General features: G+C 44.4%; 1 protein-coding gene across 5 annotated transcripts in view; it reads left to right on the top strand.

The window, feature by feature from the left end:
• Positions 1–26,991, top strand: part of LOC126163955 (NAD(+) hydrolase sarm1) — a 1,073,782-nt gene that overhangs the window by 1,034,882 nt on the left and 11,909 nt on the right. For 4 of the 5 annotated variants that reach the window (XM_049920199.1, XM_049920200.1, XM_049920201.1 and 1 more), the window contains 4 exons: positions 7,887–8,011; positions 8,095–8,430; positions 8,521–8,710; positions 19,427–19,548. In XM_049920199.1, the coding sequence (XP_049776156.1) occupies positions 7,887–8,011; positions 8,095–8,430; positions 8,521–8,710; positions 19,427–19,548 (773 nt within the window). Of the gene's footprint in view, positions 1–7,886; positions 8,012–8,094; positions 8,431–8,520; positions 8,711–19,426; positions 19,549–26,991 lie in introns of those variants that run through there. The other variant, XM_049920203.1, reaches the window with a different exon arrangement.

Below are 26,991 nucleotides of genomic sequence, written 5' to 3'. Positions count from 1 at the left end.
AGAGTCGTGTCTTCTGCACAGTAAGTCGTCGACCATTCTCGTGTGGCAATACAAGACTCCAAAGGGAAAGCAAATATTTTTTTTATTTTGCGTTATTATTCACGCAGGCGATTGGACATCCACACGAATGTCACACGACTTCCTATATGGAGGACATACAAATAGCCATCCCTGACGTTGACAAGCAAAGGAAAGAGATGAAAACAACAAACAAGTCACCAGATCCGATCAAACCCAAGTTGCTTTTACAGAGAGCGACCTTCGGCGTTGGCCCCTTGCCTGAGTTGCTTTTATCGCGAATCTCTCGCCCAGAGCAGTCACGAGCGACTGGAAAAAGTTGCAGGTGGCTGCTGTATATAAGGTAAGAGAAAGGAAGGACCAATATCTTCAGCGTCGGTTTCCTGCAGAGTTCTTGATAATACTCTACGTTCGAATATATTAAATTTCCTCGAGACAAAAATAATCCTGTCAACACGTCAGCATAGATTTAGGACCATCTCTTGTGTGATACTCCGTATGACCTTTTCTCACACGACGCTCTGCGGACCGAGGATTCTTAGATTTCCGGAAGCGTTTGACACACTACTCCACTGCAGACTGTTGACGGGAACAGGTTCCCACATATGTGAGTGGTCCGAACACTTGTTAAGCAACAAAACCCAGTACGCTGTTCTCGACAGCGGGTGCCCGTCAGAGACAAGAACGTCGTCAGGAATGCACCAGGGAAGTGTGACGGGACGCCTCTTGTCCTCTGTACGTATAAACGATGTCACGGACACGGTGAGCAGCAGTCAGCAACTGTTTGCTGATGACAGGCTGCTATACGGGACGCTCATTTGTGTCGTCGATCAAAGTTTCGACACATTCGTATGCAACAGTGCCAGCGATAAGTATCAGTGGATTGCCGTTTCCACAGTTTTATAACTGTTTTCGGGAACCTCGAGGCAAATTTGGGGAAAAACGTGAAAAATAAGACTGTTTAGTAGTAAACGGCGTAGCAAAGTCTGCAAAAATGGAAGAGAATAATTTTCAGTACTAGATCCGAAACATCGTTTTACCAGTAACAGGAAATAATTCATTGCTTTTGTTGGACTCTTATCTTGGGCATCACAATACCTCTGTCTTTAGGAGGAGGACGCAAAAACTGTTAATATAATTCGGAACTAATTATAATGCGGAACTAATAGTGTCGTTAAGCCCCTCAGCAAGGAAATTTTTCGACAGTGTAATGGATTTTTCAGAAAACTGTCTGGCAGCACAATTTCCGATAGCTCTTTGGCATTTCATCTTCATCAGCGTAACAGTGTTGTTAAACTAAAACATTCGTGCATTGTCAGTTTCCATCATTACGTTTTACGAGTCTGATCGAGTATACCAGTTACGCATCACAATATGCAAAACAACAACAACGACCTTTCTTACTGCATCCCAATTCTGTCTAAATAAATCTGGCAGTCTGTGTGTAGTGCCTACATGCGTTAGTGTTTCTTTTGCCAGGAGTGCCTTGTAAAATGTCTTTTTTCGTCATCCAATACACATTTCATATTTTTGTGACGACAACAGTGAATAAACAAAGAACTGTTTCTTTGTTAGTAAAATATTCATTATTAAAAATTATCAGAAGAACTGTGATACAAAAATCTTTAGAAAATATTTCATCTCAACGAATTGAAGTCCCGACTGGTGGAAGTTGTTTGTAATGTAACAGCATGCAAAGCCTTTTCTCTTTTTGCTAGTCACTTGTGTAACAGCTTCATCTGCAACAGTTTAGCTGTCGATATGAACTGCAAGTTATTCAAAATTCGACACATTTTTTATTTAAGTGCTTAAAATTCGCGTTTGTGCTCTTTGAACTTGGCACTGCACTGCAGCACGTCCTCTTGTCGAGGTTGTGTCCGCTTATTTGCCGGCTCGCACGCTAGGGCTTCATGCGGAAAAACTGAACAACTTTAAATTTTTTAAATACTTGCAGTGCGCCTTAGCAGCTAAAATTTTGACACTGCATTTCTTTCTGTGTATTCTTCTCGTGACAAAAATTTCAGGATGGGTTTCAACATGTCAGATTGGACCATTACCTCGGTAGACAGAATTTCTGTTTGGTGTGATGAATGGCAGCTGGCTCTAAATGTAAAAAATGCAAATTAGTTCTGACGAGTAGATAAAGACAAGTCCGTAATGTTTAGTTAAAGTATTAGTGCTTCGCTGCTTGAGATACTCGTATTCATTAACGGTTTTCTAGGCGTAAAGTTGCAAAGGGATGGAACGAACACGCAAGGTTGGTAGTAGGAAAGACGTGTGGTCGGCATAGCCTTATTGGGAGAAGTCAAGGGAACTGTAGCTTATTAATTTATAAAGGAGAACGCTTATAGAATACTCGATCGACCCAGTATTGAGTAATGCTCGAAAGATTGGGATCCTCACCAGGATGGATAAAGGGAATATATCGATACATTTCAGAGATATGCTGCGAGATTCGTTACTGGTAGGTTCGGTCAACTCGAGAGTATTACAGAGATGCTTCGTGAACTCATATGGGAACGTTTTTAAGGAAAGACGACGTTCTTTTCGTGAAAGACCTTTGAGAAAATTTAGAGAACCTCCTTTTGCAGCCAACTGCAGAACTATTATGCCGCCACCAACGCACATTCCGTGTGAGGACAAGTTAGGGCTCGCACGGAGTGATTAGACCGTCACTCCACTTGCGAGGAGTGGGACAGCAAAGGGAGTGACCTACAGCGATACGAGGCACCCTCTGCCGTGCACCGCATGGCGGCTTGCGTCGTACGTATTTAGTTGTAGCGATGTTTTATTCCATCCAGTAGCAACCACTGCGGTTCTCCGAACGAGACGGCAAAATTTTCTCTGCTATCCATCTCCTCTCCTATTGTATGTCGGTACATTTTATTTGGGTCTACTTCTAAGCCTTCTTTTATCCGTAGTCCAATTAGGCCCTCTCCATATGGCTCTGCCATTTGAATCTACGTGTTTGCCGTACGACCTACAGTTTCTCTACCCCGACTTTTTGGTAACAGTTGTGCACAGAGCGCTTTTCCGACTTGTCCCGCTAGCCGAGCGTGTCAGAGTGCCGGTTCAGGGGTGGCGGGGCCCGCCGGCTGCGGATCGGATCCAGACGAGGGTCGGTGTGTGCCGGTGAGGGTGGAAGCGGCTGCCAGCCGTCCTCCCACAATCCCACCAGGTGAACGCCTGTCTTTCGCGCAAGTCCCGCCTCAGTTACACGATTGGCAAACATTAACAAAAAAACGTTCGCTCATTTTCACTACACGCAGACAGTTGTGGCACGCGCAGCACTGTGAGTAACTGCGCCAAGTGCCTCAGTGACAAGCGCCGACCGTGCGCCGAAGCAAAACAGAGGCACAAAAAGACCAGTAGAGCTCTCATTTAAGACCTTATTTTCGGTGCTGCTTGTCGACGTTCTCGTGGTCCTGTTTCCCAAGTTTCTCCGGAACAAACAACTTCGTGCAGTTTAATGGAATTCTGCTCAACCAGAGCAGCTACAGCATGCATCTAGCAAGACGAATCTTCCGTATTTCGTTTATCTCACATTGCGCTCGTTACAATATCTCCGAAATTTACGTAGAACGTTCGAAAATAACACTCTTATTCATAAATCGTGTTTTCTAATCAAGCACGCAGTGCATTAGTAGTGGGGCAAGGCCGGTGCCACCCAACTTCCCATTGTTGCCAAATTTATTGAAGATGTCGGCGATGACGCCATCCAAGATGACAGCATGTTGACTTGGCAACAGCACAGGACGTCATCCAACATGGCGACTTTTGGCGCGAAAATAGGCCAATCCACTAACCTAAACGCTAGAAAAAATGGCGGGAAATTTGAATTTTGGCGGGAAAATAGTCCAATTGGGCTATGTCCACTAACCTAACCCTCCAGAAGAAATTGGCGCGAAATTCAAATTCCAACATGATAACGCCTGCAAAACCACACTTCTTTATTATTATTGGTTATCATTTATTATTATTATTTATTATTAGTGGCCTACCTCCAAGAGAAAATTCGCGCCTCAAGTTCCAGCACGATAATGACTGCAAAACCGTACTTCTCTTTATTATTATTGATTATTATTCATTATCATTCATCATTTATTATTATTTATTGTTATTATTATTGGTCTAGAAAATTGCGCCAAATTCAAATTCCAACACGATAATGTCTCGAAAACTGTACATCTATTTTTTATTATTTATTCAAGAAGTCCGATTTTCGCGGCGAGAAAGCCATTTGCATTACATCCATAACAAAGATCTATCACAAATTCAAATCCCAACACCATAATCGATCACACGTACGTAATACTCCACATCCTACGAACTTTCGCGGTCACTTAACTTTTTTCACAAAACTAATGATGAAGTATTGAATAGAATTGGGGAGAAGAGGAGTATGTGGCACAACTTGACAAAAGGAATGGACCGGTTAGTAGGACATGTTCTGAGGCATCAAGGGATCACAAATTTAGCATTGGAGGGCATCGTGGAGGGTAAAAATCGTAGAGGGAGACCAAGAGATGAATACACTAAGCAGATTCAGAGGGATGTGGGTTGCAGTAAGTACTGGGAGTTGAAGAAGCTTGCACAGGATAGGGTAGCATGGAGAGCTGCATCAAACAAGTCTCAGGACTGAAGACCACAACAACAACAACAACCTATCAAAGTCGCACTTGTAGTATCGTAAGTCACATCGTTTGATTTTGCAGGGGGAAATGGACTGAAGTGTGTATTTCAAGCAGTACGGTCATCACTTGTTCTCCATCACTATCAGTACGCATCTTTGAGATGGCAGCAACACGCAGTGCAGTCGCCACCCAGACGCTACCGACGGCGGTCACGTGAGGCGGCTGCTGGCTGCTGGCTGCTCGCGCACTGGGCGCCGGCCCGCGCTAGCCGCTGGACCGGCGATCGCTCCCACGTCGTAAACATGTTTTCGCTGGACACGCTGGAACTTGTCGAGGTCGACGTCACAACGGTCCGTTGTCCGTTCACCGCGTGTATTCGTCGCCTCCGCACATTTGCCGCCAAAATTGTTTGCCTGGGAGCGGAATCACACAACGGTCGGCCGTTCGGCTCAGCACGCGGTGGACAAAGAACGCCCTGCCACACTTTTGACGCGAAAGTTGTTTTGCTGGACACGTTCAAACCTGCATATGCTGACCGTTCGCTATCCGTCACGTGTCTTTGTGCGACCGAGAACACCCTGCTACACTTTTGGCGCCACAGTTTGCTCGAGAGTGGAATCCACCGTGCCTGTAGAACAGGTGGTGCAGCACATGTGCTCGCCACGACATCCCTCGGTAAGTTAATTGATCACCCAACTCGCATTATTCAATCCACATTCTGCACTTACCTAATCCAAGATCGTCGCGAAAACACACGCCCGTACACACGAGCCATCGCGTGCGCCTAGCTTAGTACCTCCGCAAGTGAATGTAACAAAATTCGCATGACTACTTAATTAAATTGATCAATTAATTAACCTCTCTGATGCGGAAAAGTGCCACGTCCACCTAGACTTAGAATCAATTTTTGCCAGTGCCCGATCACCTGGACTTGGAATGAAATCGTTAAAGTCCCTACCGACCAGCACATCCCCTTACCGACCCATGTTCGTTGGCCAACGTGTACTAATGTTTACTGCCGTTTACTAACCTACATGAACCTATATCACATTTTGTCTATACAAGTAAGCCAAGTTTGAATTCTGATGGTCAGTTCGTGTTCCGCTACCAACACAAGAAAATTGTGGCAAACAAAGCCACTAACCTAAGTCACCTGTGATGACTCAAAATCGTCGGTGTTACCTCTCTCACGCACCACGAGCGCGAGACCACCCACGTCACAGCTTGGACCTTCACACTCGCGTCGGACATACTCCTCTGTAAATATTCTAGCTAAACTATGACCTGAATACAGTTGTTCAATCCACACGGTCTAGGACATGGCCAGGGCACACCCCCAGTACCTAAGCCGAGAACATCGCTCGCCCCACCTGTAGTTAATCGCTGAGAGACAGAGATATGCTGCAATCACATCCCTCGCGCTCTCGAAGCTACTTGCCTCAGCAATTCGATCTAACAAAACCTCCAAGCAGAAAAAATAATAACCAACTCGAACTCTCTCATATTCTATATCGTCCCACAAATACTTAACGAGTATATCTATCACTCTCAAACAAAAAACACTCGCCCTGATGTACCTGGTGTAATGTTGCACAGTCGGCAGACACGCAGAGAGCTCCTAATTTCGGTGCACAATATCAAACTGCTCGTAAATAATGCAGTACACATAACTGTAAACACCCTCAGTACTCGTAATCTGTCTAAATAACGCATAGTAAAATAACAGACGCACGCAATCAACCTGTCCCACACTAAGTCATACGTCCGACAGCTCTCAATTCACTCAAAGGTCTCTGTTCGACCCCTCAAACACGACTCGATGACAACCGCATTCACACCTAACACCGGAGAAATTCGTATCACCTAGACGCCGAACATGACTATCCAAGCCAGGCAGCGCGTGTCGTCTTTCACAGTCCTAACTCACTGCGGTCCAACACACATGTTAAGGCCGCATTCCATTGCTTGCCGGTCTATTTACGACACATCTCCACCTTCACGTCTGTTGTCAGAATAGCCGAGAGAGCGAGTTGACACACACACACACACACACACACACACACACCATCTGCACACATCCCAGCGCTGCCCTCTCTTCACAATCTAAAATGATAACTGACTATGTATAAAAAATAAGAGCCCAGTCAGCCTCTCCGAAATTTTATTCTGCCCCCAGAAATAGTTAACGCTCGCTTTCGTGTTTTCTCAGCTTATTTGTAAATTCAAATTCTTACCCCAACAGAACTTGTTCACGAAAATAATACTGAATGCGCTCCTAACCTCCTACCCTTCCAGCTCTCAACACATGCAAATGTTCTCAACCCTCCTATATCCCAGCACAACCGATTAATCATTCTTATTCCTTCTTATCGAATTTACCGACCTAATTTCCTAAGCCGCGTTTTCGAAGTACGATCCTGCTTTCTTTCTGAGGCTTTCTGTGCTTACTTTTACAGAGATCGCTAAATTACCCCACAGCCTCCTCCATCGACACACACACACACACACACATACATACACACACACACACACACACACACACACACACACACACACACACACACACGGTCATCCTCTCTACTCATCCCTAGAAATGGAACGTATAGTTGTCAACTATTCGGTCCGGTCACTGCGACATATGAGTTTAAATGTAGAGGCCGTCAATCACTTTCGGGGGGTGGTTTGGAAAGTCGTCACAACGCCACCAGACTCTTCTAGTTTCCTTGTGTTGTAGCTGTCCTTTATTTAAAATCATTCAGTGTTATGCTATCAAGCATAAGAATATGATTTACAAGGTGCAAGGTATAGTTTCCTGTGAGAGGCCGTGCATCAGTCCCTGTTAATGTCGGTTTAGAATCAGACACGGGCTTCGAAGTCGCGACAGGAAGACGAAATGTTCGGCAGTGTTCTTAAACGTGTTAGAAAACTGTTTGAACCAGGGTCAGAGGTAGCTTCTCATTCGCTTAGAGTAAGGGTTTTCAAACTTTAAAGTGGTCTTTGCAGCGTCTGAATATCTTCCATACTCCGAACGCACAATGAGGATTTGCGTCTTTCTTTTTCTCTCTTTTTGTGTTGGCTGTCGGAACGATCGAAAGCAATAAATAAATTGTATATCGCATATGTGTGTGTCGGAGAGTTGCTGGAATCCACACCAGGCGCACGAGACGGCGCGAAGCGGGCAGCGCGCGCAGCCTCTGTGTCACCATCTGCTCTACGTCTCTCGTCGCTTTACAGATCGGTTTTGCCGAGTACGCCAACAACTTCACCGAGAGCAGGGTGGACGGCGACCTGCTGCTGCAGCTGACCGAGGAAAACCTGAGGGACGACATCGGCATCGCCAACGGCATCCGCAGGAGGAGGTGGGTAAGCCGAGCGCCGGCAGGTGCGTGCCCCGTAGCTCCTCAGTATTACGGACCGCCTGAGCTCTGCGTCTTCTTGCCAGGTTTACGAGGGAGCTGCAGAACCTGAAGAAGATGGCCGACTACAGCAGCCGCGACGCCGGCAACCTCAACACGTTCCTGCAGACGATCGGGCCGGAATTCTCCATCTACACGTACTCGATGCTGAACGCGGGCGTCGACAAGGACTCGATCAGGTCCCTGTCCGAGGAGCAGCTGGCCAACGAGTGCGGCATCACCAACAGCATACACCGGCTGCGCATCCTCAACTCCATCAGGGAGATGGAGACGGGGCTGGGCAGCTCCTACGACGAGAGCCCCGACAAGTCGCTCGACGTGTTCGTCAGCTACAGGCGCTCCAACGGCTCCCAACTGGCGAGGTAACTCTCCCCCGACCGGCCTGACAATTATACTCTCCAGATAGTCTGGCAGCTATTGTCGACTGAACGCACCCTGTGTTCGCCTTCCAGCTTACTGAAGGTCCACTTGCAGCTCCGGGGCTTCTCCGTCTTCATAGACGTGGAGAGGCTGGAGGCGGGCAAGTTCGACAACAACCTGCTGCAGAGCATCCGGCAGGCGAAGCACTTCCTGCTGGTGCTGACGCCCAAGGCGCTCGACCGCTGCATCGGCGACACCGACTGCAAGGACTGGGTGCACAAGGTGAGTCGGGGGCGGCGCCGCGGTTTCTCTCTTCCCTTTAGCTCAGCACTACTTTGCTGTTGGCGTCATTTGTGAAATGAAGTTTTTGCCTTCCTCACTTCAAAGGGGACCCTTCGTTGTAATAATTACGGTGTGACTTTGTGTAAGCTAAATATTTTACAGGTATTTATGTGGCAAAATATGGAAACTACAGGGCTTAACAAAAATGTACGGCACAAACTGCGCCCTTTTAACCGTTCTTCAACGATACCACGATTAGTGTTATATGCTGCAAACTGTAGGACACATTCCTTACAAGAAGACGAAGAAATTATGTTGTACGAAGATGGCTCAGGAAAATCCGTGTTAGCCGGCCGCGGAGGCCGAGCAGTTCTAGGCGCTTCAGTCCGGAACCGCGCGACCGCTACGGTCGCAGGTTCGAATCCTGCCTCGGGCACGGATGTGCGTGATGTCCTTAGGTTAGTTAGGTTTAAGTAGTTCTGAGTTCTAGGGGACTGATGACCGAGGATGTTGAGTCCCATAGAGCTCAGAGACATTTGAACCAAACTCCATGTTACAACTCATCTTCTCCAATTCATTAATCGTGGGAAACACACGAACAGAATATTAGAATCGTGGGGAACGTGCACCCTTGGTGACGTCTGCTTACGTTCTGCACCACAAGTGTTTTGTTTTACATGTCCCTGTTGCCATGCGACGTAGGCCTACGTCGTTGCTTGTTTACAGGTTCCAGCGATCAGTACGACCGTTGCAAGCATACAGGTTCCTACGTAGAGTTAATCGTAGACTCTGCTCGTGCAGTGGTAGTGTACACAAATGTAAAGAGGGCAGTGTATCGATTAGCTGACGGCAATGGCTCCCGCGCTCAACATTTGTACCGCGAGAGATTGCCTCGACGAAGGTGTCCCGACAGGAAAACGTTTGAAACCACTTATCGTCGACCTAGAGAATATGGAGCGTTTAAAACTGTTATTGGTGACTGGGAGAGTCCTAGAAGGACGAGGACACCGCAACGGGAGACGACAGTTCTCGATGCAGTTGACGACAACAATAGTATCAGTACAAGACACGGAGCTACGGCACTGAATGTTGCACGAGTACCAGCTGCATCCAGGTGTGCAGGCAATATCGTCAGTGATTTTCGTGTACGGGTACTCTTCTGCGAACAGTTTATTCAACAATGTTTGCACACGGATGAGGCGTCGTTTCTACGACATCGGATTATAAACTTTAATAGCATGTACAGGCAGACTGCAGTCCTCATACAATTGTTGAAGCAAGTCATCAGTACAGATTTTCTGCCAATGTTTGGACGGGCAGCGTTGGTGACTGTTTGGTAGGGTCTCACTTTCTGCCACCAGGACCAACAGACAAGTTTCGAAGAGAATGTTGTACATGATGTGCTAGCAGATATGCCTTCAGATGTGCAACAAAACACGTACTTCATGCACGGGGGGGGGGGGGGGGGGGAGTGCACCTCCTCATTTTAGTGCTTACGTCCGTCGGCTTCTATAAATAACACATTCGGTGAGAGATAGATACATAGAGATAGGCCAAATGCATGATCTCTACGCTTTCCGGACCTAAACTCTCTCGATTTTTATTTCATTTGTGGGGTGTTTGGAAGTTCTTGTGCATGGAACCCCAGTACAAGACGTTCAGAGTCTCCGTGCCCGTAATATGGAAGGCTGTGAAATCGTAGGCAATACTCCAAGAATACATCACCACACCCGAGACCCACGACAACGGCAGGTTGATGCATGTATCAAGGCCCAAGGAGGGCGTTCTGAACATCTCCTGTAAGCATGTGGTATGGTTGGGCGTTCTGTTCGCGTGTGTTTCCCATGATTAATGACGTTTTCAGACCCATGTTCATGTAACGTTGTTTCTTCGCAATTTGTGCAGTACATTTGTGTTACATCCAGTGTACATTTATAATGTAAAAATGGTCCACAGTTTAAAAGTAAAAGCGGAAGCTTCACACACACAAGACTGCATTGTTTATGAGGATGGTATCTGTTAATGTCCGAAAGAACAGATAGCATTGCTGATCTTGCAGCCCTCGAAGAATCAAATTACGATGAAGTCCACACATTTTCAACTGTCCCCGTTGATATTTATCGATGCCTGTAAGCAGCCAATGGTTTGGATCTCATTGTAATTTCAGACTGCATTATAGTGGCTGATGAACATAATGATCAAATTGTCAGTTGTGAAACAGTGACGACTGCTAGGCAACACGGCTTGGCAATGTCATCATTTGTTGCGGCACTTGCGTATTTAAATGAAGCCCGTTGTTTCACTGACAGTCCACCAGAAAGCGATTCAGAGCTCACCGTTCAAGGTGGTAGAATCAATAGGCGTAATTTTGAAGCTATGACTTCCTTCAAATAGAAAAAGAATTTTTTGTGCATTTGCGTCGCCTATGTTACCACCTACCTATTCGAGAGTTGCAAGGCCGTTACCAACCTCGCCTACTAGATCAGCCAAAACCAAGTCATAAGTATCTGTAATTTGGGTTACATTCACTAGAAACGTAATTTTTGTCTGTAAAGCAATTCTGATTTCAAATTGGATTACATTGAAAATCACACTGGATAGCGATTGAAGAAGCTAGCTCTGCGCTGAATTGCTGTGCGACGCTAAAACACTGTTTATCTACGTCTACGTCTACATCTACGTGGATACTCCGCAAATCACACTTAAGTGCCTGGCAGAGGGTTCATCGAACCGCCTCCACAATAATTCTCCATTATTCCATTCTCGAACAGCGCGCGGAAAAAAACGATCTCCTATATCTTTCAGTGGGAGCTCTGATTTCCCTAATTTTATTATGATGGTCGTTCCTTCCTATGTAGGTCGGCGTCAACAAAATATTTTCACATTCGCAGGAGAAAGTTGGTGATGGCAATTTCGTGAGAAGATTCCTATACAACATAAAACGCGTCTGTTTGATCGATGCCCGCCCCAAATCCTGTATCACGTCAGTAACACTCCCTCCTCTATTTCGCAATAATACAAAACGTGCCGCTCTTCTTTGAACTTTCTCGATGTACTCCGTTAACCCGATCTGGTAAGGATCCCAGACCGCGCAGCAGTACTCCAAAAGAGGATGGACAAACGTAGCAAAGGCAGTCTCTTTAGTAGATCTGCTGCATCTTCTAAGTGTTCTGCCAATAAAACGTAATCTTTGGTTTGCATTCCCCATGACATTTTCTATGCGTTCTTTCTAATTTGAGTTGTTCGTAATTGTAATTCCTAGGTATTTAGCTGAAGTTACGGCCTTTAGATTTGACTGATTTATCGTGGTAAGCGACGTTTAACGGGTTCCTTGTAGCACTCATGCGGATGACCTCACACATTTCACCTCACACGTTTCATTATTTAGGGTCAGCTGCCAATTTTCGCACCATAAGTCATCTTTACTAAATCGTTTTGCAATTTGTTTTGATCTTCTAATTAGTTTACTAGACAATAAACGACAGCACCATCTGCAAAGAACCTAAGATTGCTGCTCCGATCGTTGACGTAGACAAGGAATAGCAGAGGCCGTATAAGAGTTCCTTGGGGAACGTCAGAAATCAGTTCTCTTTTACTGGATGACTACCCGTCAGTTACTACGAACTGAGACCTCTATGAATCACTGATCCAGTCACATAGCTGTGACGATATTGCATAAGCACGCAATTTCACTACAAGCCACTTGTGTGCTACAGTGTCAAAAGCCTTCTGGAAATCTAGAAACACAGAATCGATTTGAAACCCATTTTCAATAGCACTCAGTACTTCGTATAAGTAAAGAGATAATTATATTTCACAAGAACGATGTTTTCTAAATCCGTGTTGACTGTGTGTCAATAGACCGCTCTCTTCGAGGTAATCCATAATGTACGTAAACAATATATGCTCCAAAACCCTGCTGCACATCAACTTTAATGGTATGGTCGTATAATTTAGTGGATTACTCCTCTTGCCTTTGTTTAATATTGGTGTAACCTGTGCAACTGTCCAGTCTTTGGGTACGGATCTTTCGTCGAGCGTCCGGTTGTATAAGGTTGTTAAGTATGGAGCTATTGCATCAGCATACACTGAAAGGAACCTAACTGGTATAGAGCGTGGACCAGAAGACGTTTTCATTCAGTGATTTAAGTTGCTTCTTTACTGGGAGGATATCTATTTTTAAATTATTCATGTTGACAGCTGTTCTTGATTCCAATTTTGGAATATTTACTTGGTCTTCTTATGTGAAGGAAATTCGGAAGCCGGCCGAAGTGGCCGTGCGGTTCTAGGCGCTGCAGTCTGGAACCGCGAGACCGCTACGGTCGCAGTTTCGAATCCTGCCTCGGGCACGGATGTGTGTGCTGTCCTTAGGTTAGTTAGGTTTAACTAGTTCTAAGTTGTAGGGGACTAATGACCTCAGAAGTTGAGTCCCATAGTGCTCAGAGGCATTTGAGCCATTTTCTTTTTTTTTTTTTTTTTTTTGAAATTCGGAAGATTGTGTTTAATAACTCTGCCTTTGCAGCACTGTCTTCGATGGTATTTCCATTGCTATCGCGCAGGGAAGACATTGATTGTATCTTGCCGCTAGCATACTTTTCATACGACCAGAATCTCTTTGAATTTTCTGCCAGGTTTCGCGGCGAAGTTTCGTTGCGGAAACTGTTTAAGTCTGCGCTAAATTTCGAACTTCTGTAAAAGATTGCTATCTTGTATATTCTGCGTTCGTTTTGATCTGGCATGCTTTCTTCGTTGTTTGTTCAACCATGTTGTAACCCGCTTTGTGTACCAAGGAGAATTAGCTCCGTCGTTTCTTAAGTTATTCGGCATAAAACTCTCAGTTGCTATCGATCCTGTTCCTTTGAATTCAAGCCACATTGGCCTACACTTACAATGTTAATTTGGAAGGAGTGGAGATTGTCTCTGAAGAAGGCGTCAAGTGAATTTATATCTTCGTTTTTGGGATGATATCGTCATTATGATAAGCACGATTTTTATCTGCATCAAACCCCGACTATAAAAGCCAGTGTGACACACGTAACACCTTCACCCCCCCCCCCCCCTTTGCGTGCGTGCGTGCGTGCTCCTGAATCTCGATACGCAATGGACTCAAGCGTGACTCGCCAAATGCGAAATTACTAAGCTACGCTATGACCAGCCAGCAACATATATGGCTTACGTCGCCAGGTAGAAAATATGTTTCAGACAGGTTACTCTGATGTTTATATAAAATACAAATGGGAAATGTGTACTAAATGTGCTTTATGATAAAAATATTTCACGTTAAAGTAACACTGTCGTACTATCACGGGATTGGTAGTTTTTTTTTTTTCCCCACGCTCATCGGCGACCAGACAGCGCCGTCTGGAGTCTTTACTTTAGCTCTGCTGACTTCAATTCGTGCTCGAGTACAACCGTGGTCCACTGTCGAGTACGTGCTCCTGTTGAGCAGCTGGATGGATGGACGTATCGACGGACCGGTGCATATGACGATCGCACTATATCGCAGGTGCTTCGCTGCTTTCAGCAGTGGTCTCTGGAACACTCCCACATCCATAGATGTTCGCACAGATGAGATGATACTTAATTTATGTAGCCAGCAACAGCTATTCGTGAAACATTCCAGTTTTAACCAACTATTAGTTTGCATATGAGAGTTCGGACAAAATTTCGTTGTGTCATTTTTAGGGAGTCTTGTCTTCGCTCCATTCAAACATTTGACCAATAAACTAGAGTTTTAAAAATAGGTTATCGGTTTAGACACCAATTCTCAGAGGTATTCTACGTTAAAAAAATATAAGTATCTTCAGAGTGAATCACCTAAAAATTGTGCTGCAAATGTTGCTACTGATGTGCGGTTTTCAAACAATGAATTGGTAGTAAGCGACTCGTATTGTTAGCAGTCACTCGACAGATTGTAATAATAATTAGAAAGCGTATTTTTTGTGCAAGCACACACTTTTTAAAATGAGACAGTGCCTATTGACACTACCAAGCGAAAAGTGGGGTAAATTAGAATGTCAGTGGTGTTTGTTGCAGGATTCTAGTGCGAGTCATTTAGGAGATCAGTATTTTGAAAGAGGCTGCACACCGACTCTCGTCTGTGTCATTCAACTGGTTGCTGGGTACGGTGTTCTTGTGTCTGTCAACAGCGCTCTGACGTGTTCTCCGAGTGCATTACGACTCGCTAGTCAGTCAGTGTGTGGAAGTACAAGCAGTAGGTCGTGAGTGGGATTTATCAATGCCGAAAAAACCGACGTGCTCGTGGTGTGTGCAGAGTGTTCTTGCTGCTGTTGCAGCTGATCCTCAAATTAGTTCCCGCGCAATCGCACGAGAAAATGGCCTGAGTCAGGCAGGTGTCCTGTGCACTCTCCATCGACATGGGCTCACCTCTCTCCCTCCATCGAGAACTGCTCGAAAAAGTTTATGAGAACCGTGTCAACTTTTGTAAACGCGCTTAATGCAGGATACTGCAGGTTGTATGATGGAACCGCATTTACATCGAGAGAGAACAGTGAACGCGCACAAGCGTGGCAGCCTCCTTACAGACTATCTCCCACACACGAATGCTACAAGAGGTTCCTCTGCAGACTAGGAGGAACCTGTGGTACCGACATAATGGCTGTCCAGCCCATACTGAACGAGGTACTACAGCATGTCTTCACCAATTGTTTCCTAGTCGTTGAAATGGATGCAACGCACCTGTCTTGACCGGCCCATTCCCTGAATTTGACGCCTGTACACTTCTTTCCGTGGGAAAGCTAAAAAACGCTGTATTCAAAGATATACAAACTACATCCGATGATATGTGACGACGTATTACTTCGCCCTCCCAGGACATGTCCGCTGAAATGCTACCACTTGTGAGCACTCGCTGCATAGTGAACTGGAAACTTGTTTTATCCCTGCCGGTGGTCATTTTGAACACAACCTCTGATGGTCAATTGTCTCGTCGCTCGTCAGAATCCATATAATTAGTATATGCACTTGTGTTGTTCTTTAGTGTTTAGTGTGTGCTCCCGCAGGTATTGTACAAATATCGGTGTGGGAACTTTCCTAAATGCGGTACCTCGTAAACGACTCGCAGTAGAAACCTGCAACGAACACCACTGACTTTCTAATTTACCCTACTTTTAGTTTTTTAATATCAATAGGCGTCGTTCCATTTAAAAAAAGTGCATGTTTGCACAAAAAACACACTCTATAAGTGTAAGCCTGTTTATATGGTTAACAGTACGAGCCCTTCACTACCAATCCATTCTGTGAAAACGGCACATTAACAGCACTTTCCATTGCCGCTTCATTTGCGGTGATCCAGATTAGCCAGCCTGGTCACCACAAGCACACCGCCAGAGGCAGCCTCACCGAACGTGTGCTTCCTGAAACCGAACAAACGTAGCTTTTGCTCACCTATCTCAATTTATCACTCCCGAAAGACGCATTTAACTGGTGAGAAGCATTCGAACAAGTTGTAATTCAGGAACCCACAGATGTCTGGATACTGCCGCATTTTAGACCGTGCAAGTGCACGAATTAGCGCTAACTTCAATGCTGAATTCAGAAACGGCACAACTTATCGAATTTTTTTTCCTAACAATTATTTCTGAGTACAACATCCACTGCACGCTGCACATACTGCAACACCCTTACAGGCTTTTCAGACTGTTTCTGACCTCCATATATATATATAATCTGTGCCCTGTTAATAGCACACGAAATGAATGTAAATGATCGAACAACGTATTTTAAGGCGAGACGCATTGGTGCAGAACTCAGACGTAGAGAAAAAGAGAATTTTCGGAGTCGGAAGATTTCAGAAGAAGGTAATGCTATCATGAAACGGGAGAGGGGCAGGTGGGACAGGTGGTTTGCCTCCCGTCGACCACTGAACGGGCGTGCACGGCCGGGCAGCCTGTACCGTGACGTACAGTGCGACGTGGATTCCTAATTACGCGGAAAATCGGGATTTTTCGCGTCAACAAACATTGCCACAAGTGCAAGAAGTGGTAAGTGACAGATAGAAGTCTTAGGATTGATCGGTGATTGATTGAACCCGAGATGTTTGGATCCGTAGTCAATATGAGACATTAATTAAGGAATGTCAAAGCCGGTTGGCCATAACATTTGTGAGGGGCACTTCATAAACTGATAGCATGACCGAATTAACATTTACAACTGGTGGCGGACATTTTTCTGTGTTGTCGACGCAGGTAATGCTACACACCTTGATTATAAAGTAACTTTTTTTATGGAAGCCATGTCCGTTTCTTAAGAGCTGTGAGAACTGTTGAAAACAAAAATAGCATATCAGCTGATACTGACAAGAACAACTTTTCTGTTTTCCGCTGAAAAACTGGGGCGATGCGCCGGGTGGGAGTATAAGACAAGCCAGGCGACGGAGTGCAGGCTGACCCGCGTTGGCACGTAAACATTATGCAGTGCGACTTGCCCTCTGCATTCAAAGTATTTCACGTATACTGGGAGATGTACGACTGCAACTATTTACGATCGTTATATTTTAGCTTATTAAAGAGATTGTGTAAGCTACTAAAAAGACTGAGTAAGTGGATGAAAATAATATTACCCCTATTTTCAGCACGTGCTGTAACAAAGTGTTGCTTAACACGCTGATTAAAATCTGTCTGCTTAGACATATTTTAATTAGCTCGGCCCAAACGGGCAGTTCTAGCCTCGTGCAATAGGAGAGATTCTACGTCAAGAAATGTTTAACTACTGTTTTAAAAGAACTTATTTATTGCACTAACCACGAAACACTATGAATGTCGATATTAGAACTTCACGAAGTCTCTCGTAGTTTAGTCAACCCTTTCACTACCAAATTTTTACTACAAAACTGAGACAGTTTAACTAGGCTTTTTAAATTTAAGCAAAACCTTGCAGTGGCTTAAAACATCAGAAATTTCCATAACTTAAAAATTGTTTAAGTAAAACTTTACACTAAGTAAGAAAAATCGAGACATTTCAAAATGTGAAAGGATAAAATCACTCGAAAGATAAGAAATGAAATGTCAAACTAGGCCAAGACTTTGACAGCAGACGGAAGTAAGGCATCTCGTATCCGGAACGAGCCCGCTGCCGTCTACTGACTCCAGACGGCAACCCCTGCTCACCTCACTCACACGTCGCTCTTGTACAGCTGCTAATTGGCCCTTACATCGATTTAATAGTACAGCTTCCAGAACACAGCAAGAGCTCCTGCAACATGAAAGCTGTTAAGCATTTACAACAATCAGGAAACCTGGATGAGCGTATAATCTTTTCATACTTAACATCACCAGGGCACGGCATAATTAACTGGTACTTACTTTATTTAATTTAAAACAAATAAATTCAGTGGTGATGAAATCTTATCGGGCTTTCATCCGGGTAGCTGCGTCGAAAATCTGCGACATTCACGAATAATTTCAGTGATTAATTAATAAGAAAAAGAACCGAAAATTAAGTATAGCGATCAGTTTCATCTCCAGAAGTACCTCTTGCGTTGCGAGTGCTTTACTCGACACTCGCACCGAATAGCTGTAGCAGTTAAAATGACGCGTCAGCGAAACAAACGGTTGACACCACAGTTTACTACCCACAGTAAATCAGTTAACTAATGAAACTGAACAACAGTAACAAGTAGAAAATGTAAATATTGTTAAACAGCACCTAAATCACTTGGTGTACTGCTCTCTTTAAAATTAATGAATAGTCTTTCCGTCACGTTACTGCGCAAAACCCGAAAAAGACTCACTTAACTGAGACGAAATATATGTCCGGTAATCAGAATGGCGATCCTCACACAGGTTTACTGCAACACGTGTATTTAGAAAGAGGTAAGTGCTTATCAATAATCAAACCCTCATTGCGTCCTTCACCGCTAGTACAGTAATACAGTTGCCATAGACATCATCGTACTCGGAGGCCCATCAAAAGCTGGCCGCTGTCCACCCACTATCGGCAATAACTTGTTGTACAAGGTGAACCAGGAGTGGTCCTCCAATGGGGAACAAATAGCAGTTTCATATGCAGAGAACCGCGATCCACTCTTGGAAGTGAGTCGAGGAAACACGAGCCGAGTGGGCGTGTGTACACGCGGGACGCCAGCCAGCCCCTGTGGTCGGGTCACCCTCCGAGGATAGCCCCCGCTCTTCTGCCTAGCCGTGCCACAGTTCCTCTAGTAACCGGGACCTCCAAACTGGCGCTAGCTATCGATCGGAGATAACGACCGACACTGAAGCAAAGCCAACCACGCCACGGCTCAAACGTAGCTGCTTAGCCGGCCGCGGTGGCCGAGCGGTTCTAGGCGCTCAGCCCGGAACCGCGCGACTGCTACGGTCGTAGGTTCGAATCCTGCCTCGGGCACGGATGTGCGTGATGTCCTCAGGTTAGTTAGGTTTAAGTAGTTCTAAGTTCTAGGGGACTGATGACCTAAGATGTTAAGTCCCATAGTTCTCGGAGCCATTTCCATTTTCGTAGTTGCTTAGACAGTCTCCAGATAAAGTAGATAAGAGCACGGTACTTATCCCTTTACGTACTCTTACACGCCATACTCTTTTCGGCGCATGTAACTATTCGCCCAAGAATATCGATGTGTGTATTGCCTGGGAGACATCGTATTTCTGCTATTTGGAAGACAATTAATGGCAATGCATTACAGTGAGATGGAGGTGAAAAACACGCCAGAGAGCAGAGCGAGACGAGGCTGTGTTGTTGCAGGAGGTGGTGGCGGCGCTGCAGTCGCAGTGCAACATCATCCCCATCATCGACAACTTCTCGTGGCCGGACGCGGAGGAGCTGCCCGAGGACATGCGCGCCGTCTGCCACTTCAACGGCGTCAGGTGGGTCGCCGACGCGCATGCGCACATGCTCAGGCCCGCCCTACTGCTGCTGTCCGACGATTTCTGTAGCCCCTTGACACAGCTGCAGCCTTGGAAACTTATTACAAAGTACAGACCGATTTAGAGTGAAAGGCGTAGGCCACAAATGTGCAGGGCGTGGACAAAAATGTGGAAACAGCAAAAATACAGCGCATTACCGTGATTAAAACAGCTCGCAGTCGTCTCGCGGAGATCCCGTATGGTTTTCGACGGTGGTTCTAATGTCTAGAGAACCGGCAAACGTCTCTCCCACATGCTAGATACACACGCCACAATCCATATTCTCTCACCTAAATAAAGACGGAAAATGTGAAGAAACAGTCAACCGAACAATTTGCATGGGAGGGAATAATGGTCCAGCACAAACGCACCTCCATATTCGATCTCCTCAAATTTCCACACTATCACGACAGCCTCAACACACATATTAAGGATTACTTCGCTATTCGGTAGTCTAGAGGACAACAAGTTAATTCATCTACATTCCTACACTCCAACAAGCCTCTCCATTCTGACAGCTCCTACCGTTAACATGAAACATGAATCACCCCGCACAGGTCACCTGCAATGCAGGCCGAGCATGCACAGGTAGAATCAATCGTACTAAGAAATCGATCACATATATATTTTATCCCTGTACTTAACAACTAAATGTTACAATCGCGGTCTCAGTTGAACGACATTCGACAATAAGTGAATCGACGGCTGTGGCTTTGGAAATAGAAATACCAGGACCAATCTCATGACTTGACATACTCTTCCCATGCTATCACAGTACTCGACGTCAAATCCATACCTTCCTTCCGAATGGACACAGTCATTTCCTTTGCATATGTCGGAACACAAACACATACTTTATAAGGCTGATGCCCAAGGCGAACCTTCTACGCACACACTACTACTAAGTATGATACTTCGTCAATAACTGATTACCTACTATACAAAATACTGAGATAAAATCAGCGATTGGTGGACATGTCTCATACGCTTTTCTGGTGAATGATACCACTGTATCTTAGAAAGAGAGCCATAGTCGTCTTATATGTTAAAAAACTCGTCGCAACAGCTACTGTATGTTACTGTCACAAGCGGTCTTGGTTCTACAGGTGCACACAAGTATCCATGTTAAAATCTACGCTGACTTTATAAACACACATATGGCATTACGTACGAATGACGTGCTTTTTCCAGACAAATACCATGACACTGAATATAGACGGTGATCGCCGGAGCGTATATTATCACACCAGCGGTGTGGTTACACGTCGCTGACGGTGCATCTTCGTAACAAAATTATCCAATTTTGAAAGTGATTCGTCTAAGGAGCGCGGTATGAAACAGATATGTGCAACCCCCTCACGTCGAAGCCACTAGGTGTTTCTCCAGTATTTGTAACACATTCTGTCCCGATGCAATATCATATTTCTGGCACTCACATATCTCGAAACGAGCCACCTTTTTCCAGCCTATCTGCTACAGTAAAATTCCAACGTGGTTTTAGGTAGCCCCTATGTATCTTGCAACTATCCCTCAGATTCTGCACTGCCGTCCCTACTGCGTTGCGCATGTGATTGCTCCAATGTAAGTCGGACCTGAGTAGAAGACGGAGAAAGCAACCCGTGTAGAAACAGGCGAAGCTGAGTTACTGTTACAGAACGGTGTTTGGACCATTCGACAGAAACGAAGCCTGCTCTTGCAACACAAGGAGGTATAATAGACAGAACGGGAGCTGGGGGAAGGATGTGGATTTTGCTACTGCATTGTGGCGCCTCTCCAAACTACAAGCAGGTACTACAGATCCGCGTCCCCCTGGGTCCATTCACTGTACTGCACTTACCAATTCTGAGAAAAATAGGGGTAAGTTATAGGGAGAGACGGGTAATATGTAATACATACAGGAACCGAGAGGGAAAAATAAGCATAGATGACCAAGAACGAAGTAGTCGGATTAAAAAGGGTGTAAGACAGAGATGTAGCCTTTCGCCCCTACTGTTCAATCTGTACAACGAAGGAGCAATGATGGAAATAAAAGAAAGGTTCGGAGGAGGAATTAAAATTCAAGGTGAAAGAATATCAGTGATAGGATTTGCTGATGACATTGCTATCCTCAATGAAGGTGAAGAAGAATTACATGAATTGCTGAATGCAATGAACAGTCTAAAGAGTACTGAATATGGATTGAGACTAAACTGAAGAAATACGAACGTAATGAGAAGTAGCAGAAATGAGAGTACCGAGAAACTTAACATCAGGATCGATGGTCACGAAGTATATGACGTTAAGGAATTATACTACATAGGCAGCAAAATAGCCAGTGGCAGACAGAGAAAGGACATAAAAAGCAGACTAGCACAGGCGCAAAGGGCAGTCTTACTCAAGCAACGTCTACTAGTACGAAACGTGAGGAAGAAATTTCTGCACAGCATTCTGTGGTTGTGAAACATGGACTGTGGGGAAACTTGAAAATAAGAGAATCCAAGCATTTGAGACGTTGTGCTACAGGTGAATGTTGAAAATTAAGTGGACTGATAAGGTAATGTTCCGTGCAGAATCGGAGAGGAAAGGAATATATGGAAAACACTGACAATGAGAAGGGACAGGATGATAGGAAATCTGCTAAGACGTAAGTGAATGACGTGCACGGTATTAGAGGGAGGTATAGTGGGCTAAAACTGTACAGGAAGACAGAGATTGGAACGCATGCAGCAAATAATTGAGAACATAGTTTGCAAGTGCGCTGGGATGAAGAGGTCGCCACAGGAGAAGAATTCATGGCGCGCCGCATCAAATCTGCCAGTGTCACAAGACTGACGACTAAAAAAAGAAAAAAAACTTGCGCACACCAGCTAGGACATCTACCTTCATTTCCACTTCTTCCTCCTCCGCCTGCTGTAGCCCTGCGGATAGCAACTAAAAAAAAAAGTCACACAAAATTATTTAAATAACAGTCTTGATCGCAGCTGACATTAACCTCTGGCCTCTTTCGACCTTTTAATTACTGTCAGTTGCAGTAATCCTCCACAGCGGGTCGGGTCAGGCGCCAACGCCGTCATCCAGATGGTGCAAACTCGGATAATGGCCCGTTATTGAAAGGCCGAAGCCGGTCACAACTTAACATTAGCTGTGTTCAGGACTGTTTTTTAAATAATTTTATGACAATAAAGATTACACCATTGCACGTTATTTATTTGTAATTATATATCAGATGACTGAAGCTGCCGTAACTAGGTTATTTACCTTCACTGAATTGCACAGTATCTGTTGTGTGGATTGTATCTCCATCCTCCTCCTCGTAGTCTACACACATCCACATAAACTTGTGGATGGGTATCACAACAAGATGAAAGAATCACAGTCACAGTCTCTTGGAGGATCAATGGAAGCGTCCGATTCCTCCCGTCTACTTTGACCCATAACGGAAGGGTGTCGTATTGTCTGGCGTCTATACGGCGCGGCGTTTATGTGTTGCTTGTGTTTGTTGTGTTTGATGGTGCACTCTAGTGGTGTCTGTGTATGTGCTGAGTGTAATGTGTTGTATTGAGATCATTTGAGCCTTGATGTTGGATGTGCGAAGTCGTTCGCAGTGTTTGTAGTTCAAAACGTGAAGTTTGGAAGTATTTTCAGTGAGTTATCAATTTTTTTGTTTGCGTGTTTGGCGTTTTCGTTAGATGTTGTTGGTTTGCTGTTTGTGGTGCGGTAAGACGTTTAATTTATGGTTCAAATGGTTCAAATGGCTCTAAGCACTATGGGACTTAACTTCTAAGGTCATCAGTCCCCTAGAACTTAGAACTACTTAAACCTAACTAACCTAAGGACATCACACACATCCATGCCCGAGGCAGGATTCGAACCTGCGACCGTAGCGGTCACGCGGTTCCAGACTGTAGCGCATCTAAGCGCTTGGCCACAGCGGCCGGTCGTTTAAATTATTGTGTGGTCTCTGTTGTTGGGTGTGGATGTGATGATGAAATATGATAGTGCTATGTCACGGTCGCCGATGAAGGAGGACATGTCCGTTATTACATTCAGCGAGCTATTTCGAATGATCACTGAGATTATGAAGTGTAGTATTTGTCGGGAGAACGTTAGGTTGACCAGAGTTCCGACGTCTCGTACCAGCGACGGGTGATGCGGTGGAGTCGGTGTGTGTGTGGAGGGTGAGGGGGGGGGGGGGGAGTTGGGTCTATTCTTCTCGAGTTGTGATGTTTTGTGTTTTTATGGTGTATTCAATATGTTTTATTTTATGTGGGGATGTTTGGTTTTTGGATTTTTGAGGAGTTGAGGTTTTGCTTTTATTTTTCGTAGTTGTAAGTGTTGGTTTTTTGGTATCAATAGTTGTAGTTGATCTACATAGCTCAAGGCAAATGACCGATTCCAACTTTCGTAGTTTTAGTTGTAGGTATTGATGGTTTGGTTTCGTCAGCTGTAGTTGACCTATCTAGGTCAAGGGGAGTGTAGGATTCCTGTTAGTGTAGCGGAATGTTGTAATTTTGGTTTTTTTGTTATTTTATGTGTTTTGGAATCATGGTGTGGTTTTTTTCTATTATATTTAGCTCGTTCATATCCTGAAACTCGCAGTTTCCAGCGGTAGTCCCGTTAGTTTGTTTATATTTTTGGAGGGAGCTGCTATTGTCTTATTTATATGTGTTTTCGTGTTTGTTGCCGAGTGTATGTAGTGACATCATAGGCGCCATTTTGGAGGCGCTTAGAAAAGCCATTTCCTACATACTGATGACGTCATGGGTCAAAGAAGACGTGTGGAATCGGACACTTCTTTTATGAAGAAACACTGCAAGATATGGTCTTTCTAGTAAATTATTTCTGAAATGCAAGAACTGTAAAGATCAGTATTAATTTCGTATCAATAGGAAGACTGACAGTGGGTACAAAACTAATCTTCAGTTTGCGAGAAGGTGACTTAGCTGGTACGACATCATGTGCAGTAATGAATCTTCCAAATGGCTCGACAGTATTCCAGAAGTATACAGATACATTATATGAAGCTGCTAAGCATTGTGCTATTTCCTCTATGAAAGCTGCTGTCAATGAGGGAACTGAAGTTAAATGATAACTCTACAGATATTCCGGTGGCTATTGATGGGATAAGAAAGTGTAGAGGACAAAACGTCTGAATAGTGCGCTAACTGCAGTTAACATTTTTTTCCAGGTCAGATGATGTGTCTGGGATAAGGTATGTATAATAAAGGATGGAGACAGTAAGTGCTTCAAGAGCGTGGTAGAAGCAAAGGCACATGGAGATGTCAGTGTGGGAAAGCTGGAGTGTATTAGCCATGTCCAGAAAAGAATGGGAAATGGGCCTTCACAATTTGAGGAAAGAGACGAAAGGCATAAATTTGCAGAACAGTTACGGTATGGCATTTAGCAGAAGATGAAAACTATCAGCTGACAAGGAGCCTTCTCGTACTTGGTGCGAAAAGTACCAACCGCATGTTGCAAATACAACTATGCTCTAGCAGTTAGTGAACAGTATAATCAAAGGCATTCATGGTCTGTTGAAATGTGCAATGTAATTACGCCAGTTTTTAGAAGTTTGACTGACCAAACCCTGTTTCATAAATGTCTGCGTGGAAAAAGAACGAAAATGAATTATTGAACAGTGTCATATGGTCTAGAATTCCTAAAAAAGTATTTGTAGATAAGGATATATTGAATTTGGGTGTTTATGATGCAATTGTTTCATTTAATGATGACAGTGTAGAGAAAGTTAAGCTGCTTCAGGAGCCGTCATACAACTAGGGGGAAATATGGTGAAGGCATGTTCCCAGTCGGATGTTGCCCGTGTAAATAAAGCACATTATGAAGTGACTATGACAGCTAGGAAGCCAAGAAGGTAGTCAAGCACTGCTAGGAGGGCCGGGGAAGGTGAAAGAAATGCAGATGACCCATGATATGGTGCAGGGATGTTCTAAGGTAACAAACTTTATTCAACTTAAAAACCTGTTTTCTGAGGTTTTATTTTTTCTTTTAATGTTTAGGTACACTTTTTCTCAGGAACTTGCCGTCATAGAACAGTAAAACTTAAAAAAATCTTACAGAAACTGGACTGATATTCGTTAATACATTTTAAAAACATTCTGAGTTTTACATTTTAGAAATTATGAACTCACAAAACTGAAATATTTGGAAATCTTTTTATAACTTACAAAAAAGAAGCTGTAAAACATAAATTATACAAGCTACTTATCTACACCCCCCCCTCCCCCGCCCCCCGCTAGAACCGTGGAACTTGCCGTTGGTGGGGAGGCTTGCGTGCCTCAACGATACAGATAGCCGTACCGTAGCTGCAACCACAACGGAGGGGTATCTGTTGAGAGGCCAGACAAACGTGTGGTTCCTGAAGAGGGGCAGCAGCATTTTCAGTAGTTGCAGGGGCAACAGTCTGCATGATTGACTGATCTGGCCTCGTAACACTAACCAAAACGGCCTTGCTGTGCTGGTACTGCGAACGGCTGAAAGCAAGGGGAAACTACAGCCGTAATTTTTCCCGAGGGCATGCAGCTTTACTGTATGATTAAATGATGATGGCGTCCTCTTGGGTAAAATATTCCGGAGGTAAAATAGTCCCTCATTCGGATCTCCGGGCGGGGACTACTCGAGAGGACGTCGTTATCAGGAGAAACAAAACTGGCGTTCTACGGATCGTAGCGTGGAATGTCAGTTCCCTTAATCGGGCAGTTAGATTAGAAAATTTAAAAAGGGAAATGGATAGGTTAAAGTTACATATAGTGGGAATTGGTGAAGTTTGGTGGCAGATAGATTATATAATGATAAGACAGAGATTTAGGAACCAGGTTTTAAATTGTAAGACATTTCCAGGGGCAGATGTGGACTGACCACAATCTGTTGGTTATGAACTGTAGATTAAAACTGAAGAAACTGCAAAAAGGTGGGAATTTAAGGAGATGGGACCTGGATAAACTGAATAAACCAGAGGTTGTACAGAGTTTCAGGAAGAGCATCAGGGAACAATTGACAGAAATGGGTGAAAGAAATACAGTAGAAGAAGAATGGGTAGCTTTGAGGGATGAAATAGTGAAGGCAGCAGAGAATCAAGTAGGTAAAAAGACGAGGGCTAGTAGAAATCCTTGGGTAACAGAAGAGATACTAAATTTAATTGATGAAAGGAGAAAATACAAAAATGCCGTAAATGAAGCAGGCAAAAATGAATACAAACGTCTCAAAAATGAGATCGTGAGGAAGTGCAAAATGGCTAAGCAGGGATGGCTAGAGGACAAATGTAAGGATGTAGACGCTTATCTCACTAGGGTTAAGATAGATACTGCCTACAGGAAAATTAAAGAGACCTTTGGAGAAAAGAGAACCACTTGAATGAATATCAAGAGCTCAGATGGAAACCCAGTTTTAAACAAAAAGGAAAGCAGA

The sequence above is a fragment of the Schistocerca cancellata genome, chromosome 1, assembly GCF_023864275.1.
Source record: "Schistocerca cancellata isolate TAMUIC-IGC-003103 chromosome 1, iqSchCanc2.1, whole genome shotgun sequence".
Taxonomy (NCBI): Eukaryota; Metazoa; Arthropoda; class Insecta; order Orthoptera; family Acrididae; genus Schistocerca; species Schistocerca cancellata.
Note: the sequence above shows the minus strand (reverse complement) of the source record. Positions and strands in the feature narration are given on the sequence as shown.